The 18563-nt window shown below is 51.4% G+C and overlaps 1 protein-coding gene across 1 annotated transcript in view; it reads left to right on the top strand.

Annotated features, from left to right (window-relative positions):
• Positions 1–18563, top strand: part of XAB2 (XPA binding protein 2) — a 113193-nt gene that overhangs the window by 46610 nt on the left and 48020 nt on the right. Inside the window, exons 12-16 of the mRNA XM_075346366.1 lie at positions 13662–13775; positions 13864–14026; positions 14117–14307; positions 16934–17056; positions 17163–17343. Of these exons, the coding sequence (XP_075202481.1) occupies positions 13662–13775; positions 13864–14026; positions 14117–14307; positions 16934–17056; positions 17163–17343 (772 nt within the window). The remainder of the gene's footprint in view (positions 1–13661; positions 13776–13863; positions 14027–14116; positions 14308–16933; positions 17057–17162; positions 17344–18563) is intronic.

The raw sequence follows: 18563 nt of genomic DNA, 5'->3' as shown, positions 1-18563 counted from the left end.
AGGTTTAATAATTTGTGGAATAACCCTTGTTTGCAATTACAGCTAATAATCGTCTTTTATAAGACCTGATCAGGCCGGCACAGGTCTCTGGAGTTATCTTGGCCCACTCCTCCATGCAGATCTTCTCCAAGTTATCTAGGTTCTTTGGGTGTCTCATGTGGACTTTAATCTTGAGCTCCTTCCACAAGTTTTCAATTGGGTTAAGGTCAGGAGACTGACTAGGCCACTGCAACACCTTGATTTTTTCCCTCTTGAACCAGGCCTTGGTTTTCTTGGCTGTGTGCTTTGGGTCGTTGTCTTGTTGGAAGATGAAATGACGACCCATCTTAAGATCCTTGATGGAGGAGTGGAGGTTCTTAGCCAAAATCTCCAGGTAGGCCGTGCTATCCATCTTCCCATGGATGCGGACCAGATGGCCAGGCCCCTTGGCTGAGAAACAGCCCCACAGCATGATGCTGCCACCACCACGCTTGACTGTAGGGATGTTATTCTTGGGGTCGTATGCAGTGCCATCCAGTCTCCAAATGTCACGTGTGTGGTTGGCACCAAAGATCTCGATCTTGGTCTCATCAGACCAGAGAACCTTGAACCAGTCTGTCTCAGAGTCCTCTAAGTGATCATGAGCAAACTGTAGACAAGCCTTGACATGACGCTTTGAAAGTAAAAGTACCTTACGGGCTCGTCTGGAACGGAGACCATTGCGGTGGAGTACGTTACTTATGGTATTGACTGAAACCAATGTCCCCACTGCCATGAGATCTTCCCGGAGCTCCTTCCTTGTTGTCCTTGGGTTAGCCTTGACTCTTCGGACAAGCCTGGCCTCGGCACGGGTGGAAACTTTCAAAGGCTGTCCAGGCCGTGGAAGGCTAAAGGTAGTTCCATAAGCCTTCCACTTCCGGATGATTGATGCTCCCAACAGTAGAGACAGGTAGGCCCAACTCCTTGGAAAGGGTTTTGTACCCCTTGCCAGCCTTGTGACCCTCCACGATCTTGTCTCTGATGGCCTTGGAATGCTCCTTTTGTCTTTCCCATGTTGACCAAGTATGAGTGCTGTTCACAAGTTTGGGGAGGGTCTTAATTAGTCAGAAAAGGCTGGAAAAAGAGATAATTAATCCAAACATGTGAAGCTCATTGTTCTTTGTGCCTGAAATACTTCTTAATACTTTAGGGGAACCAAACAGAATTCTTGTGGTTTGAGGGGTTGAATAATAAATGACCCTCTGAATAAACTTTTCACAATTTAAAAAAAAAAAATAAAAAAAGAAATAACATTCTTTTTTGCTGCAGTGCATTTCACACTTCCAGGCTGATAGGCTGATCTACAGTCCAAATGTCACAATGCCAAGTTAATTCCGAATGTGTAAACCTGCTAAATCTGCAGGGGGTTGAAGACTACTTGTAGGCACTGTATCTCTATATCTCTATCTATCTATCTATCTATCTATCTATCTATCTATCTATCTATCTATCTATCTATCTATCTATCTATCTATCTATCTATCTATCTATCTATATCTCTATATCTCCACAAAGCACTGACAGGGGTAAAGGTTTTTTTCTTTGTCGCTCCATTGGGAGACCCAGACAATTGGGTGTATAGCTTCTGCCTCCGGAGGCCACACAAAGTATTACACTTTAAAAAGTGTAACCCCTCCCCTCTGCTATACACCCTCCCGTGCATCACGGGCTCATCAGTTTTATGCTTTGTGTTGAAGGAGGCACACATGCACACAATGCTCCACATTTTAGTCAGCAGCAGCTGCTGATTATATCGGATGGAAGAAAAGAGGGCCCATAACAGGGCCCCCGGCATGCTCCCTTCTCACCCCACTGAGTCGGCGGTGCTGTTAAGGTTGAGGTACCCATTGCGGGTACACAGGCAGGAGCCACATGCCGTTTTCCTTCCCCATCCCTTAGGGGCTCTGGGGAAGTGGGATCCTAACCGGTCATCCAGCCACTGGGACCGGGCTCCCTCCGCAGCCCCTGGGGGAATCTGCCGGACAGGAGACGGAGTATCGTCAGGGACATGGCCCTGCATCTACAGGTACTCTGTGTCCCCGTTGGGACGGTGCATGAAGCACCTTGGCCTCAGACGCAGCTGCGACTGCGGTGTGGATTTTTTGTCTGGGACTACCGCGCCGACCGTGCCTGTTTGTCGGCCGCGGTTTTTTACTTTAGTCCCCGGCTTTTGCGGCCTAGTGGGTAAACTCCCGCCCCTGAGCCTGCCAGTCAGGGAGAAAGGCGGGACGGTCGGTATGATGCCGACAGTGAGGGCTGGAGCACACTTCGCTGTCCTCCGCCCCCCTCACTGATCACTATGGGCCACCAGGTTCCCGCACTTTTGCGGTTCCGCCCACGGCTCTCTCCTCCCCTCGGAACGCCGGCAGCCATTGTTATAATTCTGCCGGTGGAGGATCTCAGAATCTGCACACTGCTCTGGGAGAGGGGGATCCTAACCGGTCGCCATGCACTGGGACCGGGCTCCATCCGCAGCCCCTGGGGGATTCTGACTGACAGGAGACTGGACATCATCAGGGACAGAGCCCTGCATCATAAGGTACTCTGTGTCCCCTGAGGGACGGTGCATGCAGCATCTGTGTTACAAATGCCGCAGCGGTGGCTGAGTGGTTTGTGAGACTGGGACGACCGCGCCACGTTTGTCGGCCGCGTTTTTAAATTTAGTCCCCGGCTCTTGCGGCCTAGTACCATATACCCGTTCTCGGGCCTGCCAGTCAGGGGTAACGACGGGACGGCCGACTGGACGTCGGCAGGGAGGGCTGGAGCATACGTTGGTATCCTCCTTCCCCCTCACTGAGCACTGTGGGGCACCAGTTTTCAGGTGCTGACCCCCCTTGGTGCCGCAGTGTATATATATATATAATATATATATATATAAATATATATATATATATATATATATATATATATATATATATATATATATATATATATATATATATATATATATATATATATATATATATATATATATATATATATATATATATATATATATATATATATATATATATATGTGTATATGTGTGTTTATTTATATGGTATATGATCTCACTGTTCGGCAGCATTATTTGCTTTTGGCTGTATACCCTCACTGATTACTCTGCGGACGACATGCTGTTGTCTGCTCTTAAAGAGTAAGGGTGCCAAGGCACTAGCTTATTTCTTCGGCGCTCTATTGGGAGACCCAGACGATTGGGTGTATAGCACTGCCTCCGGAGGCCACACAAAGCAATTACACTAAAAAGTGTAAGGCCCCTCCCCTTCTGGCTATACACCCCCAGTGGGATCACTGGCTCACCAGTTTTCTGCTTTGTGCGAAGGAGGTCAGACATCCATGCATAGCTCCACTGTTTAGTCAGCAGTAGCTGCTGACTATATCGGATGGAAGAAAAGAGGGCCCATACTAGGGCCCCCAGCATGCTCCCTTCTTACCCCACTTGTGGTTTGTAAGGTTGAGGTACCCATTGCGGGTACGGAGGCTGGAGCCCACATGCTGTTTTCCTTCCCCATCCCCCTGAGGGGCTCTGAGGAAGTGGGATCTTACCGGCCACCAAGCCCTGAGGCCGGGCTCCATCCACAGACCCATAGAACCTGCTGGATGTGGAGCGGGAGTGCCGTTCAGGGACAAGGCCCTGCAACTTTCAGGTACTCTGTGTCCCCGTATGGCAGGCCACGCGCACCCCAGGCTTGCTGGGTGTGCTAGTGCGCCGGGGACTGTAGCGCTGTGCGCTGGGCTTATAGTCCCCGCAGATTACTGGGGGACTTTATGTGTGTGGATCGCCGCGCCGACCTCCCCTGGAGCGGCGGCGCAGCTGCGACTTGTAGTGCGCCGGGGTCGCGCCGACCGCGCTTTTACGGCGGCGGCGCTTATAACTTTAGTCCCCGGCTTTCTGCGGCCTAGCTCCGCTTCGTTAACGCCCCCACCCTGTCAATCAGGGTAGGGGAGAGACGTTATTCAATCAGCAGCGCCGAGGGCTGGGGCACGATTTACATGCTCCAGCCCTCTCACTGAGCACAGTAGACACAGGCTTCGCGCTTTTTCTCTGTGCACGCCCTAGGCCCGCCCCCAGGCTTGCAGCTCCCCAGGACGCCGGCAGCCATTATACACATGCAGTCTGGCTGGAGAACACACGCAGGCTCTGGGGGACCCAGGCTAGGGGGTTCTGGCGACCACACACCCGCACTCAGCGGGCGGTAAGCAGCACATACGTGCAGCCCCTCTAGTGCCACAGTGTTATATTTGTCACTGTACATAGACACTGCTGCGTCTAGATATATTTAATACTGCACTGTAAGGTCGCTTCTTGGCTGTACACCCTATATTGCTTGAGGAGACAACAGCATGTCATCCGCAAAACGCAAGGGTGCCAAGGCACGGGCTGTATACACTACTTGTACAGCATGTGGGGCTAATCTACCAGCAGGCTCCAACGACTCTCATTGTGTGCAATGTTCAGTCCCAGTGGCACTTCGTCAGCCAGAGCCTACTGTGGTGGTAGCCCAGGCAGAGACGCCTGTGAACCCTGCCCCGGTGACGGGGACAGAATTTGCAGTCTTTGCTGATAAAATGTCTGTGACTATGACAAAAATCCTGGAAACCTTGCAGTCCAGGCCAGTTGCTCAGACCATAGACACTGCTGTGTCTATGTTCCCCGGTCCCCCTCAGTTGGAACTAATCCGTACTTCAAGGGGGTCCCAGGCATCACAGGCTGAGGGCTCTGACTCCGATGACAGTTCCAGCCCGCCTAAGCGAGCTCGCTGGGAGAGACCCTCCACGTCATCACGTGGATCAGGGTCTCAGCGAGAAGGGTCCCTATATGAGGGTTCAGAGGTGGGTGATCAGGAGTCTTGTCCTGACGCCGCACTCAATTTGGATACGCCAGATGGTGACGCCATGGTAAATGACCTTATAGCGGCCATCAATAGGCTGTTGGATATTTCTCCCCCAGCCCCTTCTGCAGAGGAGGCAGCTGCACAGCAGGAGAAATTCCATTTCCTGTATCCCAAGCGTAAATTGAGTACTTTTCTGGACCACTCTGACTTCAGAGAATCCATCCAGAAACATAATACTTATCCGGACAAGCGTTTTTCTAAACGCCTTAAGGATACACGGTATCCTTTTCCCCCTGACGTGGTCAAACGCTGGACCCAGTGTCCAAAAGTGGACCCTCCAATATCCAGGCTTGCAGCTAGATCCATAGTTGCAGTGGAGGATGGGGCTTCACTTAAAGATGCCAATGACAGACAGATGGACCTTTGGTTGAAATCTGTCTATGAAGCTATCGGCGCGTCGTTTGCTCCAGCATTCGCGGCCGTGTGGGCGCTCCAAGCTATTTCAGCTGGTCTGGCACAGGTGGACTCTCTCATACGTCCAGCAGTGCCGCAAATGGCGTCCCTAACTACGCAAATGTCTGCGTTTGCGACCTACGCTATCAATGCGGTACTGGACTCTACGAGCCGTACCTCAATGGCTTCTGCCAACTCTGTAGTTTTGCGCAGAGCCTTGTGGTTAAAGGAATGGAAAGCAGATTCTGCTTCTAAAAAATGTTTAACCAGCTTGCCATTATCTGGAGACAGACTGTTTGGTGAGCAATTGGCGGAAATCATCAAACAGTCCAAAGGTAAGGACTCCTCCTTACCCCAGCCCAGATCAAGCAAACCTCCACAGAGGAAGTGGCAGTCAAGGTTTCGGTCCTTTCGAGGCTCGGGCAAGCCCCAATTCTCCTCGTCCAAAGGGACTCAGAAAGAGCAAAGGAGCTCTGATTCATGGCGGGCTCACTCACGCCCCAAGAAAGCAACCGGAGGTACCGCTTCCAAGGTGGCTGCCTCATGACTTTCGGCCGCCTCCCTCCGCATCCTCGGTCGGTGGCAGGCTCTCCCGCTTTTGCGACATTTGGCTGCCACAGGTCAAAGACCGGTGGGTAACAGACATTTTGTCTCACGGGTACAGGATAGAGTTCAGTTCTCGTCCTCCGCCTCGGTTCTTCAGAACTTCCCCACATCCCGACCGAGCAGATGCCCTTCTGCAGGCGGTGAATTCTCTAAGAGCAGAAGGAGTGGTGGTCCCTGTTCCTATTCAGGAACGAGGTCTAGGTTTTTACTCCAATCTCTTTGTGGTGCCAAAAAAGGACGGCTCATTCCGTCCTGTTCTGGACCTAAAACTGCTCAACAAGCATGTGAACGCCAGGCGGTTCCGGATGGAATCCCTCCGCTCAGTCATTGCCTCAATGTCTCAAGGAGATTTCCTAGCATCAATAGACATCAAGGATGCTTATCTCCACGTGCCGATTGCTACAGAGCACCAACGCTTTCTACGCTTCGTGATAGGAGACGACCATCTTCAGTTCGTAGCTCTGCCATTTGGTCTAGCGACAGCCCCACGGGTGTTCACCAAGATCATGGCGGCAGTGGTAGCAGTCTTGCACTCTCAGGGACACTCTGTGATCCCTTACTTGGACGATCTACTGGTCAAGGCACCCTCTCAAGAGGCATGCCAACTCAGCCTGAACGTTGCACTGGAGACTCTCCAGACGTTCGGGTGGATCATCAACTTCTCAAAGTCAAATCTGTCACCGACCCAATCACTAACGTATCTTGGCATGGAGTTTCATACTCTCTCAGCGATAGTGAAGCTTCCGCTGGACAAGCAGAGGTCACTGCAGACTGGGGTGCAGGCTCTCCTTCAAAGTCAGTCGCACTCCTTAAGACGCCTCATGCACTTCCTCGGGAAGATGGTGGCGGCAATGGAAGCGGTTCCGTTTGCGCAGTTTCATCTGCGCCCACTTCAATGGGACATTCTCCGCCAATGGGACGGGAAGTCAACATCCCTGGACAGGAAAGTCTCCCTTTCCCAGACGGCCAAGGACTCTCTGCACTGGTGGCTTCTTCCCACCTCATTATCACAGGGAAGATCCTTCCTACCCCCATCCTGGGCGGTGGTCACGACAGACGCGAGTCTGTCAGGGTGGGGAGCAGTATTTCTCCACCACAGGGCTCAGGGTATGTGGACCCAGCAGGAGTCCACCCTTCAGATCAATGTTCTGGAAATCAGAGCAGTGTATCTTGCCCTACTAGCCTTCCAGCAGTGGCTGGAAGGAAGGCAGATCCGAATTCAGTCGGACAACTCCACAGCGGTGGCATACATCAACCACCAAGGGGGGACACGCAGTCGGCAAGCCTTCCAGGAAGTCCAGCGGATTCTGATGTGGGTGGAAGCCACAGCCTCCACCATATCCGCAGTTCACATCCCCGGCGTAGAAAACTGGGAAGCAGACTTCCTCAGTCGCCAGGGCATGGACGCAGGGGAATGGTCCCTTCACCCAGACGTGTTTCAGGAAATCTGTCACCGCTGGGGGGTGCCGGACGTCGATCTAATGGCGTCACGGCACAACAACAAGGTCCCAACCTTCATGGCACGGTCTCGCGATCAAAGAGCGCTGGCGGCAGACGCCTTAGTGCAAGATTGGTCGCAGTTCCGGCTCCCTTATGTGTTTCCACCTCTGGCACTCTTGCCCAGAGTGCTACGCAAGATCAGATCCGATTGCAGCCGCGTCATACTTGTCGCCCCAGACTGGCCGAGGAGGGCGTGGTACCCGGATCTGTGGCAGCTCACGGTCGGCCAACCGTGGGCACTACCAGACCGACCAGACTTACTGTCCCAAGGGCCGTTTTTCCATCGGAATTCTGCGGCCCTGAACCTGACTGTGTGGCCATTGAGTCCTGGATCCTAGCGTCTTCAGGATTGTCCCAAGGGGTCGTTGCCACCATGAGACAGGCTAGGAAGCCCACGTCCGCTAAGATCTACCACAGAACGTGGAGGATATTCTTATCCTGGTGCTCTGCTCAGGGTGTGTCTCCCTGGCCATTTGCATTGCCTACCTTTCTTTCTTTCCTGCAATCTGGGTTAGAAAAAGGTTTGTCGCTCGGCTCCCTTAAAGGTCAGGTCTCGGCGCTATCCGTCTTTTTTCAGAGGCGTTTGGCACGCCTTTCTAAGGTGCGCACGTTCCTACAGGGGGTTTGCCATATCGTACCCCCGTACAAGCGGCCGTTAGATCCATGGGATCTGAACAGGGTACTAGTTGCCCTCCAGAAGCCGCCCTTCGAGCCTCTGAGGGAGGTTTCACTTTCTAGACTATCACAGAAAGTGGCTTTTCTGGTAGCGATCACATCTCTTCGGAGAGTGTCTGAGCTGGCAGCACTATCATCCAAGGCTCCCTTCCTGGTCTTCCACCAGGACAAGGTAGTGCTGCGCCCCATTCAGGAGTTTCTCCCGAAGGTGGTATCCTCTTTTCATCTTAATCAGGATATCTCTTTGCCTTCGTTTTGTCCTCATGCAGTTCATCGGTATGAGAAGGATTTACATTTGTTAGATCTGGTGAGAGCACTCAGAATCTACATTTCCCGCACGGCGCCCTTGCGCCGTTCGGATGCACTCTTTGTCCTTGTCGCTGGTAAGCGCAAAGGGTCGCAGGCTTCTAAGGCCACCCTGGCTCGATGGATCAAAGAACCAATTCTTGACGCCTACCGTTCGGCTGGGCTTCCGGTTCCATCAGGGCTGAAGGCCCATTCTACCAGAGCCGTGGGTGCATCCTGGGCATTACGACACCAGGCTACGGCTCAACAGGTGTGCCAGGCAGCTACCTGGTCGAGTCTGCACACTTTCACCAAACATTATCAGGTGCATACCTATGCTTCGGCGGACGCCAGCCTAGGTAGAAGAGTCCTGCAGGCGGCAGTTGCCTCCCCGTAGGGGAGGGCTGTCTTGCAGCTCTAACATGAGGTATTTCTTTACCCACCCAGGGACAGCTTTTGGACGTCCCAATCGTCTGGGTCTCCCAATAGAGCGCCGAAGAAGAAGGGAATTTTGTTACTTACCGTAAATTCCTTTTCTTCTAGCTCTTATTGGGAGACCCAGCACCCGCCCTGTTGTCCTTCGGGATTTTTGGTTTGTTTGCGGGTACACATGTTGTTCATGTTGAACGGTTTTCAGTTCTCCGATGTTACTCGGAGTGAATTTGTTTAAACCAGTTATTGGCTTTCCTCCTTCTTGCTTTTGCACTAAAACTGGTGAGCCAGTGATCCCACTGGGGGTGTATAGCCAGAAGGGGAGGGGCCTTACACTTTTTAGTGTAATTGCTTTGTGTGGCCTCCGGAGGCAGTGCTATACACCCAATCGTCTGGGTCTCCCAATAAGAGCTAGAAGAAAAGGAATTTACGGTAAGTAACAAAATTCCCTTCTTTACAACCTGTACCTCTTGTGCGGCTATATTACAGGCAGGGTCCACATACCCTCATTGTGTACAATGCTTGGCCCCGAGGGCACTCACTCAGCCGGAGCCTCCGGCACTGGTGGGACCCTCGGCCAGGTGGTACCGCCGGTTTCCACTGCACAGATGACAGGGACAGAGTTTGCATGTTGGAGTCAGCAAATCTCTGAGTAGCTTTCACATTCCAGGACTCAGTCTATGGACAGAGGGTCTGCTATGATACTGGAAGCCTTGCATTCCAGACCGATAACACAGGGCCAGGGAGCTGTGAGTTCATCGCTCCCGGGTCCCTCGGGGTCGGTACAACAAAGGGCTCCTGAGGTAACACCCAGATCCCACGGTGAGAACTCCGTCACGGACCGCGGCCTCTGATAGGCTAAGCGGGCCCGCTGGGAACCTTCCCCGACTTCATCAGGAGTGCGTGTTTCGATCACTCTAACTCCAGAGGGGCCGTCCAGAAGCACAGAACTTTACGGACAAGCGCTTACTAAGCGCCTTATTGACACGCGTTACCCTTTTCCCCCCTGACGTTGTTAAGGGTTGGGCTCAGTGTCACAGGGTGGATTCTCCAGTCTCTAGGCTGGCGGCTAGATCCGTAGTATTAGTGGCAGATGCATCTCTCACGAATGCCACTGACAGGCAAATAAAGCTTATGATGAAATCCATCTATGAAGCCATAGTCGCATCTTTTGCTCCAGCCTTCGCAGCCGTGAGGGCACTCCAAGCTATCTCAGCTTCTCTGGCTGAGATTATTGCGGTTGCACATACTCTGCCCCGCAGGTTGTGTCCTTCACTTCTCAGGCGTAGGTTTTTTCGTTCTACGCCATGAACGCCGTTCCTGGACTCTGCGAGCCGTACAGCGGTAGCATCCACCAATTCGGTGGCAGTCTGCAGGGCCATGTGGCTACGTGAATGGAAGGCAGGCTCTGCTTCCAAGAAGTTCTTAACCGGTTTGCCATTTTCTGGCGACCGTTTGTTTGGCGAGCAATTGGATGAAGTTACTAGACAGTCCAAGGGAAAGGTCTCGTCCTTGCCCCAGTCCAAAGGTTTCGGTCATTTCGGTCCTCAGCAAAGTTCCGTTCCTCCACGTCCAACAGGTCAGAGGAGGGCTAGAGGAACTCTTCTGCATGGCGGTCTAAGTCACAAGGCGGCTTCCTCATGTCTTCGGCCTCACCAAGACCGCGTCCTCGGTCGGTGGCAGGCTCTCCCGCTTTTGCGACGCCTGGTGGCCACATGTCCAAGACCGATGGGTGAGAGACATTCTGTCTCACGGTTACAGGATAGAGCTCTGCTCTCGTCCTCCGACTCGTTTCTTCAAAACATCTCCGCCACCCGAGCGAGCCGATGCACTTTTCAGGCGGTGAACACTCTGAAGCCTCGATGTCACAAGGAGACTTCCTAGCATCAATTGACATCAAGGATGCTTATCTCCATGTGCCGATCGCACCCGAGCTTCAACGCTTTCTGCGTTTCGCCATCAGGGACGAACACTTCAGTTCGTTGCACTGCCATTCGGCCTGGCGACAGCCCTACGGGTCTTCACCAAGGTCATGGCAGCAGTGGTGGCGGTCCTACACTCTCAGGGCCACTCGGTGATCACTTACCTAGACGATCTTCTAGTCAAGACACCCTCCTGGGTGGCATGTCAACACAACCTGACCATTGCTCTGGAGACTCTCCAGGGGTTCGGGTGGATCATCAAATTTCCAAGGTCAAAACTGACACCGACCCAATCACTGACTTATCTCGGGAGGGAGTATTATACTCTCTCAGCGATAGTGAAGCTTCCGCTGCATAGTCAGCGTTCACTACAGACAGGGGTGCAATCTCTCCTTCGGGCCCAGTCACCCCTTGAGGCGCCTCATGCACTGTCCCAGGAAGATGGTGGCAGCAAGGGAGGCAGTTCCCTTGCGCAGTTTCGTCTGCGTCCGATTCTATCGGATACCGCAAATGGGACAGGAGGTCGACGTCCCTAGACAAGAACGTCTCTCTTTCCCTTGCAGCAAAACCTCTCTTCAGTGGTGTCTTCTTTCCACTTCCTGGGCGAAGGAAAAATCCTTCCGGCCCCCAGCTGAGGCTGTGGTCACGACGGACGCGAGTCTGTCAGGGTGGGGAGCGGTCTTTCTCCACCACTCGGCTCAGGGAACCTGGACTCCGACAGAGTCCTCCCTTCAGATCAATGTTCTGGAGATAAGGGCAGTGGATCTAGCCCTAAAGGTGTTCCAGCGGTGGCTGGAGGGCAGGCAGATCCGAATTCAGTCGGACAACGCCACGGCGGTTGCGTACATCAACCACCAGGGCGGCACACGCGCAGTCGTCAAGCCTTCCGAGCAGTTCGGCGGATTCGGCTGTGGGCGGAAGCCACAGCCTCCACCATCTCCGCAGTTCACATCCCAGGCGTAGAAAACTGGGAAGCAGATTTTCTCAGTCGCCAGGGCATGGACGCAGGGGAATGGCCTCTTCACCCGGACGTGTTTCTAGAGATCTGTTGCCGCTGGGGAACGCCGGACGTCGATCTAATGGCGTCTCGGCACAACAACAAAGTCCCGGCATTCATGGCTCGGTCCAAGGATCACAGAGCTCTGGCGGCAGACGCGCTAGTTCACGACTGGTCGCAGTTTCGACTGCCTTATGTTTTTCCTCCTCTGGCACTACTGCCCAGAGTGTTACGCAAGATCAGGTCAGACTGTCGCCGCGCCATCCTCGTCGCTCCAGACTGGCCGAGGTGATCGTGGTACCCGGATCTGTGGCACCTCACGGTGGGTCAACCGTGGACTCTCCCAGACCGACCAGACTTGCTGCCTCAAGGGCCATTTTTCCTTCTGAATTCTGCGGCTCTAAACCTGACTGTGTGGCCATTGAGTCCTGGCTCCTAGCGTCATCAGGGATATCTCCAGAGGTCATTGCCACCATGAGACAGGCCAGGAAACCAACGTCCGCCAAGATCTATCACAGGACTTGGAGGATCTTCTTATCCTGGTGCTCTGATCAGGGTTTTACTCCCTGGCCGTTTGCCTTGCCCACTTTTCTTCTTTCCTTCAATCCGGAATGGACAAGGGCTTGTCTCTCGGCTCTCTCAAGGGACAAGTATCGGCGCTTTCCGGTCCCACCTTACAAGCGTCCGTTAACACCCTCGGATCTTAACAGGGTGCTGACGACTCTTCAGAAGCCACTTTTCGAGCCGATGCGGGATCTCTCTATCTCGCCTTTCGCAAAGGGTGGCCTTCCTAGTGGCAGTCACATCACTCAGAAGAGTGTCTCAGCTAGCAGCGCTGTCATGCAAAGCCACCTCCCTGGTGTTTCACCAGGATAGGGTGGTTCTACGTCCGGTCCCGGACTTTCTCCCTAAGGTATCCCCGTTTCATCTCAATCAGGATATCGTCTTACCCTCTTTGGGTCCGCATCCAGTTCACCAATGTGAAAAGGATTTGCATTTATTAGATCTGGTGAGAGCACTCCGGCTCTACATTTCTCGCACGGCGCCCCTGCGCCGGTCTGATGCGCTCTTGTCCTTATCGCGGGCCAGAGTAAGGGATTTCAGGTTTTCAAGTCAACCTTGGCTCGGTGGATCAAGGAACCGATTCTTGAAGCCTACCGTTCTTTTAGGCTTCCGATTCCTGCAGGGCTGAAGGCCCATTCTACCAGAGCCGTCGGTGTCCTGGGCATTGCGACACCAGGCTACGGCTCGGCAGGTGTGTCAGGCGGCTACCTGGTCGAGTCTGCACACTTTCACGAAACACTATCAGGCGCATGCCGATGATTCGGCAGATGCCAGCCTAGGTAGGCGACTCCTTCAGGCGGCAGTTGCCCACCTGTAAGAGGGGGCCGGTTTTCGGCTCTTTTTATCGAGGTATTCTTTTACCCACCCAGGGATTGCTTTTGGACATCCCAATTGTCTGGGTCTCCCAATGGAGCGACAAAGAAGAAGGGAATTTTGTTTACTTACCGTAAATTCCTTTTCTTCTAGCTCCTATTGGGAGACCCAGCACCCGCCCCTGTTCCCTTCGGGCTGTTGTTCTTTGTGTACACATGTTGTTCATGTTGAATTGTTCTTTTGGTTCATGGTTTCAGTTCTCCGAACATCCTTCGGATTGAATTTACCTTAGACCAATTTATAAGTTTCCTCCTTACTGCTTTGGCACCAAAACTGAGGAGCCCGTGATGCACGGGAGGGTGTATAGCAGAGGGGAGGGGTTACACTTTTTAAAGTGTAATACTTTGTGTGGCCTCCGGAGGCAGAAGCTATACACCCAATTGTCTGGGTCTCCCAATAGGAGCTAGAAGAAAAGGAATTTACGGTAAGTAAACAAAATTCCCTTCATTTTCTGTTTTCACTTTCTATAATGTTAAATTCTCTGACTTCTGTCCCCACAGTCCACTAAGGCGGTATACGATCGCATTATTGACCTCCGCATAGCCACCCCACAGATTATCATCAATTACGCCCTCTTCTTGGAGGAACACAACTACTTTGAGGAAAGTTTCAAGGTAGGTTCCTGTATTGGCACCAGTCCACGCGTGCACAATTTCACCTCTGGTGATGGCTCTGTTGGTCACGACGTCTCTTGTTTACCAGGCCTACGAGCGCGGCATCGCCCTGTTCCGGTGGCCCAATGTTTATGACATTTGGAGTACTTACCTGTCTAAGTTCATCGTTCGCTATGGAGGGAAGAAGCTGGAGAGGGCGCGGGACCTGTTTGAACAAGCCTTGGATGGTTGTCCACGAAAGTTTGCAAAAAGTTTGTATAGCAAAATCTCTTTCTAAGATGATGGTCGGGGAACAATCGTTGTTTTAATCGTTTACCATGACCTCTTTCTTATCCTGATAGATATATTTCTGCTGTACGCCAAACTGGAGGAAGAGCACGGTCTGGCCCGGCACGCCATGGCGTTGTACGAGCGAGCAACCCAGGCAGTTGAACCAGGAGAGCAGTACGAGATGTTTAACATTTACATTAAGAGGGCGGCTGAAATATATGGCGTCACACACACCCGCAGTATTTATGAGCGAGCCATTGAGGTATGGGCTTTCCTACTAAAATTTCTAAAATTATTGATTTTTCGCTGCTTAAACCAATGTTAAAAAGGTGACGGTCAGTGACTACCTCTAGAAGCCCGCTCTGCTGTAACACTGACACTGCCATGCTATGCATTGGGACCAGAAGTGATTATGTCCCAATAATTGGTCACCTGCCTGTAGGGTTAGATGACCGGAGGGCGGGACGTCACCCACCTGCCTGTAGGGTTAGATGATTGGAGGTCGGGACGTCACCCACCTGCCTGTAGGGTTAGATGACCGGAGGTCGGGACGTCGCCCACCTGCCTGTAGGGTTAGATGACCGGAGGTCGGGACGTCGCCCACCTGCCTGTAGGGTTAGATGACCGGAGGTCGGGACGTCGCCCACCTGCCTGTAGGGTTAGATGACCGGAGGTCGGGACGTCGCCCACCTGCCTGTAGGGTTAGATGACCGGAGGTCGGGACGTCGCCCACCTGCCTGTAGGGTTAGATGACCGGAGGTCGGGACGTCGCCCACCTGCCTGTAGGGTTAGATGACCGGAGGTCGGGACATCGCCCACCTGCCTGTAGGGTTAGATGACCGGAGGTCGGGACGTCGCCCACCTGCCTGAAGGGTTAGATGACCGGAGGTCGGGACGTCGCCCACCTGCCTGTAGGGTTAGATGACTGGAGGTCGGGACGTCGCCCACCTGCCTGTAGGGTTAGATGACCGGAGGTCGGGACGTCGCCCACCTGCCTGTAGGGTTAGATGACCGGAGGTCGGGATGTCGCCCACCTGCCTGTAGGGTTAGTTGACCGGAGGTCGGGACGTCACCTCTGGTCTGGGCGTAGAGCATCAGAGGGGAATAGTAATGGTAAGTATTGCTCCTTTCTTATACAAGGATGGTCTTGCCTGCCTCTGGCCATCTATCCTCACCATCAGAAATGAAGAGGTGGCACCACATTCACCTGCTCTCCACTCACTTATATGGGGGTTCTGAGCAATGATGATCTTGGTAATTTTTGCAACTCCCAAAGAAGTGAGCGAATTAAGCGGCGCATGCGTGGTCACCACTTTGTCTCGTGTTGCTCAGTATCAAGAGGTGGCTGCCCTCTCCATTCACTTCTATGGGAGTTGCCAAAATATCCAAACAAGCAAGTTCAGCAATGTTCAGACGTGAATGGAGACAGCACGGATATTGTAGCCATCTCTTGATTTTGATGGGGTGAAATAAAACCCTTTCCCTTTAGATAGATGCAGGTCTCTCCTCTGGCAAATATATGCATTTTAAGAGAAAAAAAGGGGTGTCTCATAAACTGCTCTTTCCATTCACTTTTATAGGAATTTGGTAAATTTTACTGGACACTCTTGCTTGGTTATTTTTGGAACTCCCATAGAAGTGAATTATTATTGTTAATAATAATAATAATAATAATAATATTATTATTGCGTCATTTATTCCATGGCTCTTTACAAGTGAAAAGGGTATACATAAAAAACAAGTCCAAAAACAGACTGGTACAGGAGGAGAGGACCCTGCCTGCGAGGGCTCACAGACAACAGGGGATGGGTGAGGATACAGGAGAGAGGACCCTGCCCGTTATGGCTCACCGTCTACAGGGAATAGGTGAGGGAACAATAGGTGAGGACAGAGCTGGTTGCACAGTGGTGTACTGGTCTGAGGGTTACTACAGGTTGTAGGCTTGTCAAAAGAGATGGGTCTTCAGGTTCCTTTTTGAAGGATTCCATGGTAGGTGAGAGTCTGATGTGCTGGGATAGAGCGTTCCAGAGTATAGGGGCGGCATGGGAGAAATCTTGTATGCAATTGTAGGAAGAGGAGATGAGTAGAGAAGGAGATCTTGTGAGGATCTGAGGTTACGTGCAGGTAGGTACCAGGAGACTAGGTCACAGATGTATGGAGGAGACAGGTTGTGTTTGGCTTTGTAGGTCATGGTTAGGGTTTTGAACTGGAGTCTTTGGGCGATGGGAAACCAGTGAAGGGATTGGCAGAGAGGAGAGGCCGGGGAGTAGTGAGGGGAGAGGTGGATTAATCAAGCGGTAGAGTTTAGGATAGATTGGAGGGGTGCAACAGTGTTAGAAGGCCAGAGAGCAGGAGGTTGCAGTAGTCGTGGCGGCAGACGATAAGTGTTTTTGCTGATTCTGGGTTAAGGAATGAGGGAGAGTTGGGATCTTTATTTGTTATACATAACAAGGACATGCCAAAAATTCAGAGCTTACCTCTTTTATAATCCTGTTCCCTGCTGATATTGATAGACTGGTTTCGGGATGTTGGAGTGCCATTTACTGTAGCTTTCCATCTTGAGTTTAAAAGAAAACCAAAACATAATCTAAGAAACCCGTCAGATGTTTTCTATAGAATATACGCAATAATAAGATATATTGTTTAGTTGTTGTGTTTTTTTTTTTTTGTTTTTTTATCAAAATGGAATAAAATGTTGATGGTTTTTATACAAGGAATTGGGGCGTTTATCATTCGCTACCTTTTCCACTATCAGACATTGTCATCTGTGGCTGACGCTGTACAGTCTGAGGCTGTAGCATCTCTTCTATATATATCATTATGGAAACTTCAGAAAGCAGATTTTGACGTTTATGGCGCATTGTGATTCTTATGATTTGTTTTCTCAGATTTTGCCGGATGACCAGGCCCGGGAGATGTGTCTACGGTTTGCTGACATGGAGTGTAAATTAGGAGAGATTGACCGCGGCCGAGCTGTGTATTCCTACTGCTCGCAGATATGTGATCCTCGGGTGAGTTCTTGAAGTCTTTAGTATTCCCGGCCAGTACAGAGAGGTAACAATCATTTTACTTTGATAGAGGTCATCCTGACACTGTGTTAAAATTTACCGTTTGCAGTTGACATCAGTGTTTTGGCAGACCTGGAGAGATTTTGAGGTGCGGCATGGTAACGAAGATACCCTACGCGAGATGCTACGGGTGAAGCGTAGCGTACAAGCCAAGTACAACACCCAGGGGACGTTCCTTGTCTCACAGAGGTTGAGGGCCGAAGGAGGAGCAGCCAGTGAGGACAGCAAAGGTAAGCCTAATGTGTAAACAGAGAAAGGGAGGGCCGCTCACCAGTCAGTCCAAATGGATCCACCGATGCTCGAATCGCTGTGGCTGGCGTCCACGATACAAATGAAGTAAGCTGATCCAGCATTCTGTTCTTCATAAAATTATATCCCTCTATTGAAGCATTAAAATACGAGTAATAAAATGCGTACTCCGGGCCCTCTGCCCCACTTGCGCGTTTCGGACCTTGGTCCTTACTCATAGGCATCCTATGTAAGGAATATAATTTTACGAAGAACAGAATGCTGGATCAACTTCATGTGAACACTAATGTGCATTCACCAGTCTGTAGGGGGTAGGCCTGGGAGTACGATTCACATGCAGAGTGTGTGGGGTGCACTCGAGCAGCCGCAAGAAAAAGGCTTTGCATAGCCTGGAAATTTTAATACAATGCTCCAATGCAAGGTTCGAGAGGGTTGTAAATGACACAGGGACTCTGATAATAACAGAGAGAGGATCCATGTCATGTCTGGCCTCAAATCTAGGTGTGAAAAAACGGCATATATTATTCAGATGATGCACTTTTCTTGCACAGAAGTGTGCATGAGAGCAACATTGTAAATAAGACTTGACCCTTTTGTGCTGCAGACTTGGCCCTTACTTGTAGGGGGAACTATTTTTCTGCCCATGATAATACTCATAAACTTGGAGTGTCTGAATCCATCAACTTTGAACTGATCAAATGACCGTCTCGTACAGATCTAGCAGATTGTTTCTTATGAAAATTGGACACGTTGATAATGTCTTTGTTCCTTCGGCTGGAGGTGTCTGACTGCGGCCTCTTCCATTTTAAAGACGTTTTCGTGCTGTAGACTTGTATTGCTTGTCTGCAAGATGCATAATGATCTGTTTACTCGGCGCTGCACAGACAGCTAGAACAAGGGTCCTGAGCCCATCCATTATAGCATGCAGTAAGCTTTCTTTAATCGTGGTCCATGGGCCTGCCAATGTTGGGGCACGTGTCTGGGCACTGCCAATGGAGCATTTTAGAATCTCGTTCTCTTGGGGGTCAGCAAGATGATAACTTGCAGTGTTGGTAATAACCCTTTAAGGCAATGTCTGTAATTCCTCTATTGCTTTTGCAGCCTCTCTGCAAATGTTCACAAACAATCTCCATCCCCAGGAGAACCATGTAGTGTAAGGCCGGAGTCACACTTGCGAGTGACTCACATTGCATCACCCGAC

The sequence above is a fragment of the Anomaloglossus baeobatrachus genome, chromosome 4, assembly GCF_048569485.1.
Source record: "Anomaloglossus baeobatrachus isolate aAnoBae1 chromosome 4, aAnoBae1.hap1, whole genome shotgun sequence".
Classification (NCBI taxonomy): Eukaryota; Metazoa; Chordata; class Amphibia; order Anura; family Aromobatidae; genus Anomaloglossus; species Anomaloglossus baeobatrachus.
Note: the sequence above shows the minus strand (reverse complement) of the source record. Positions and strands in the feature narration are given on the sequence as shown.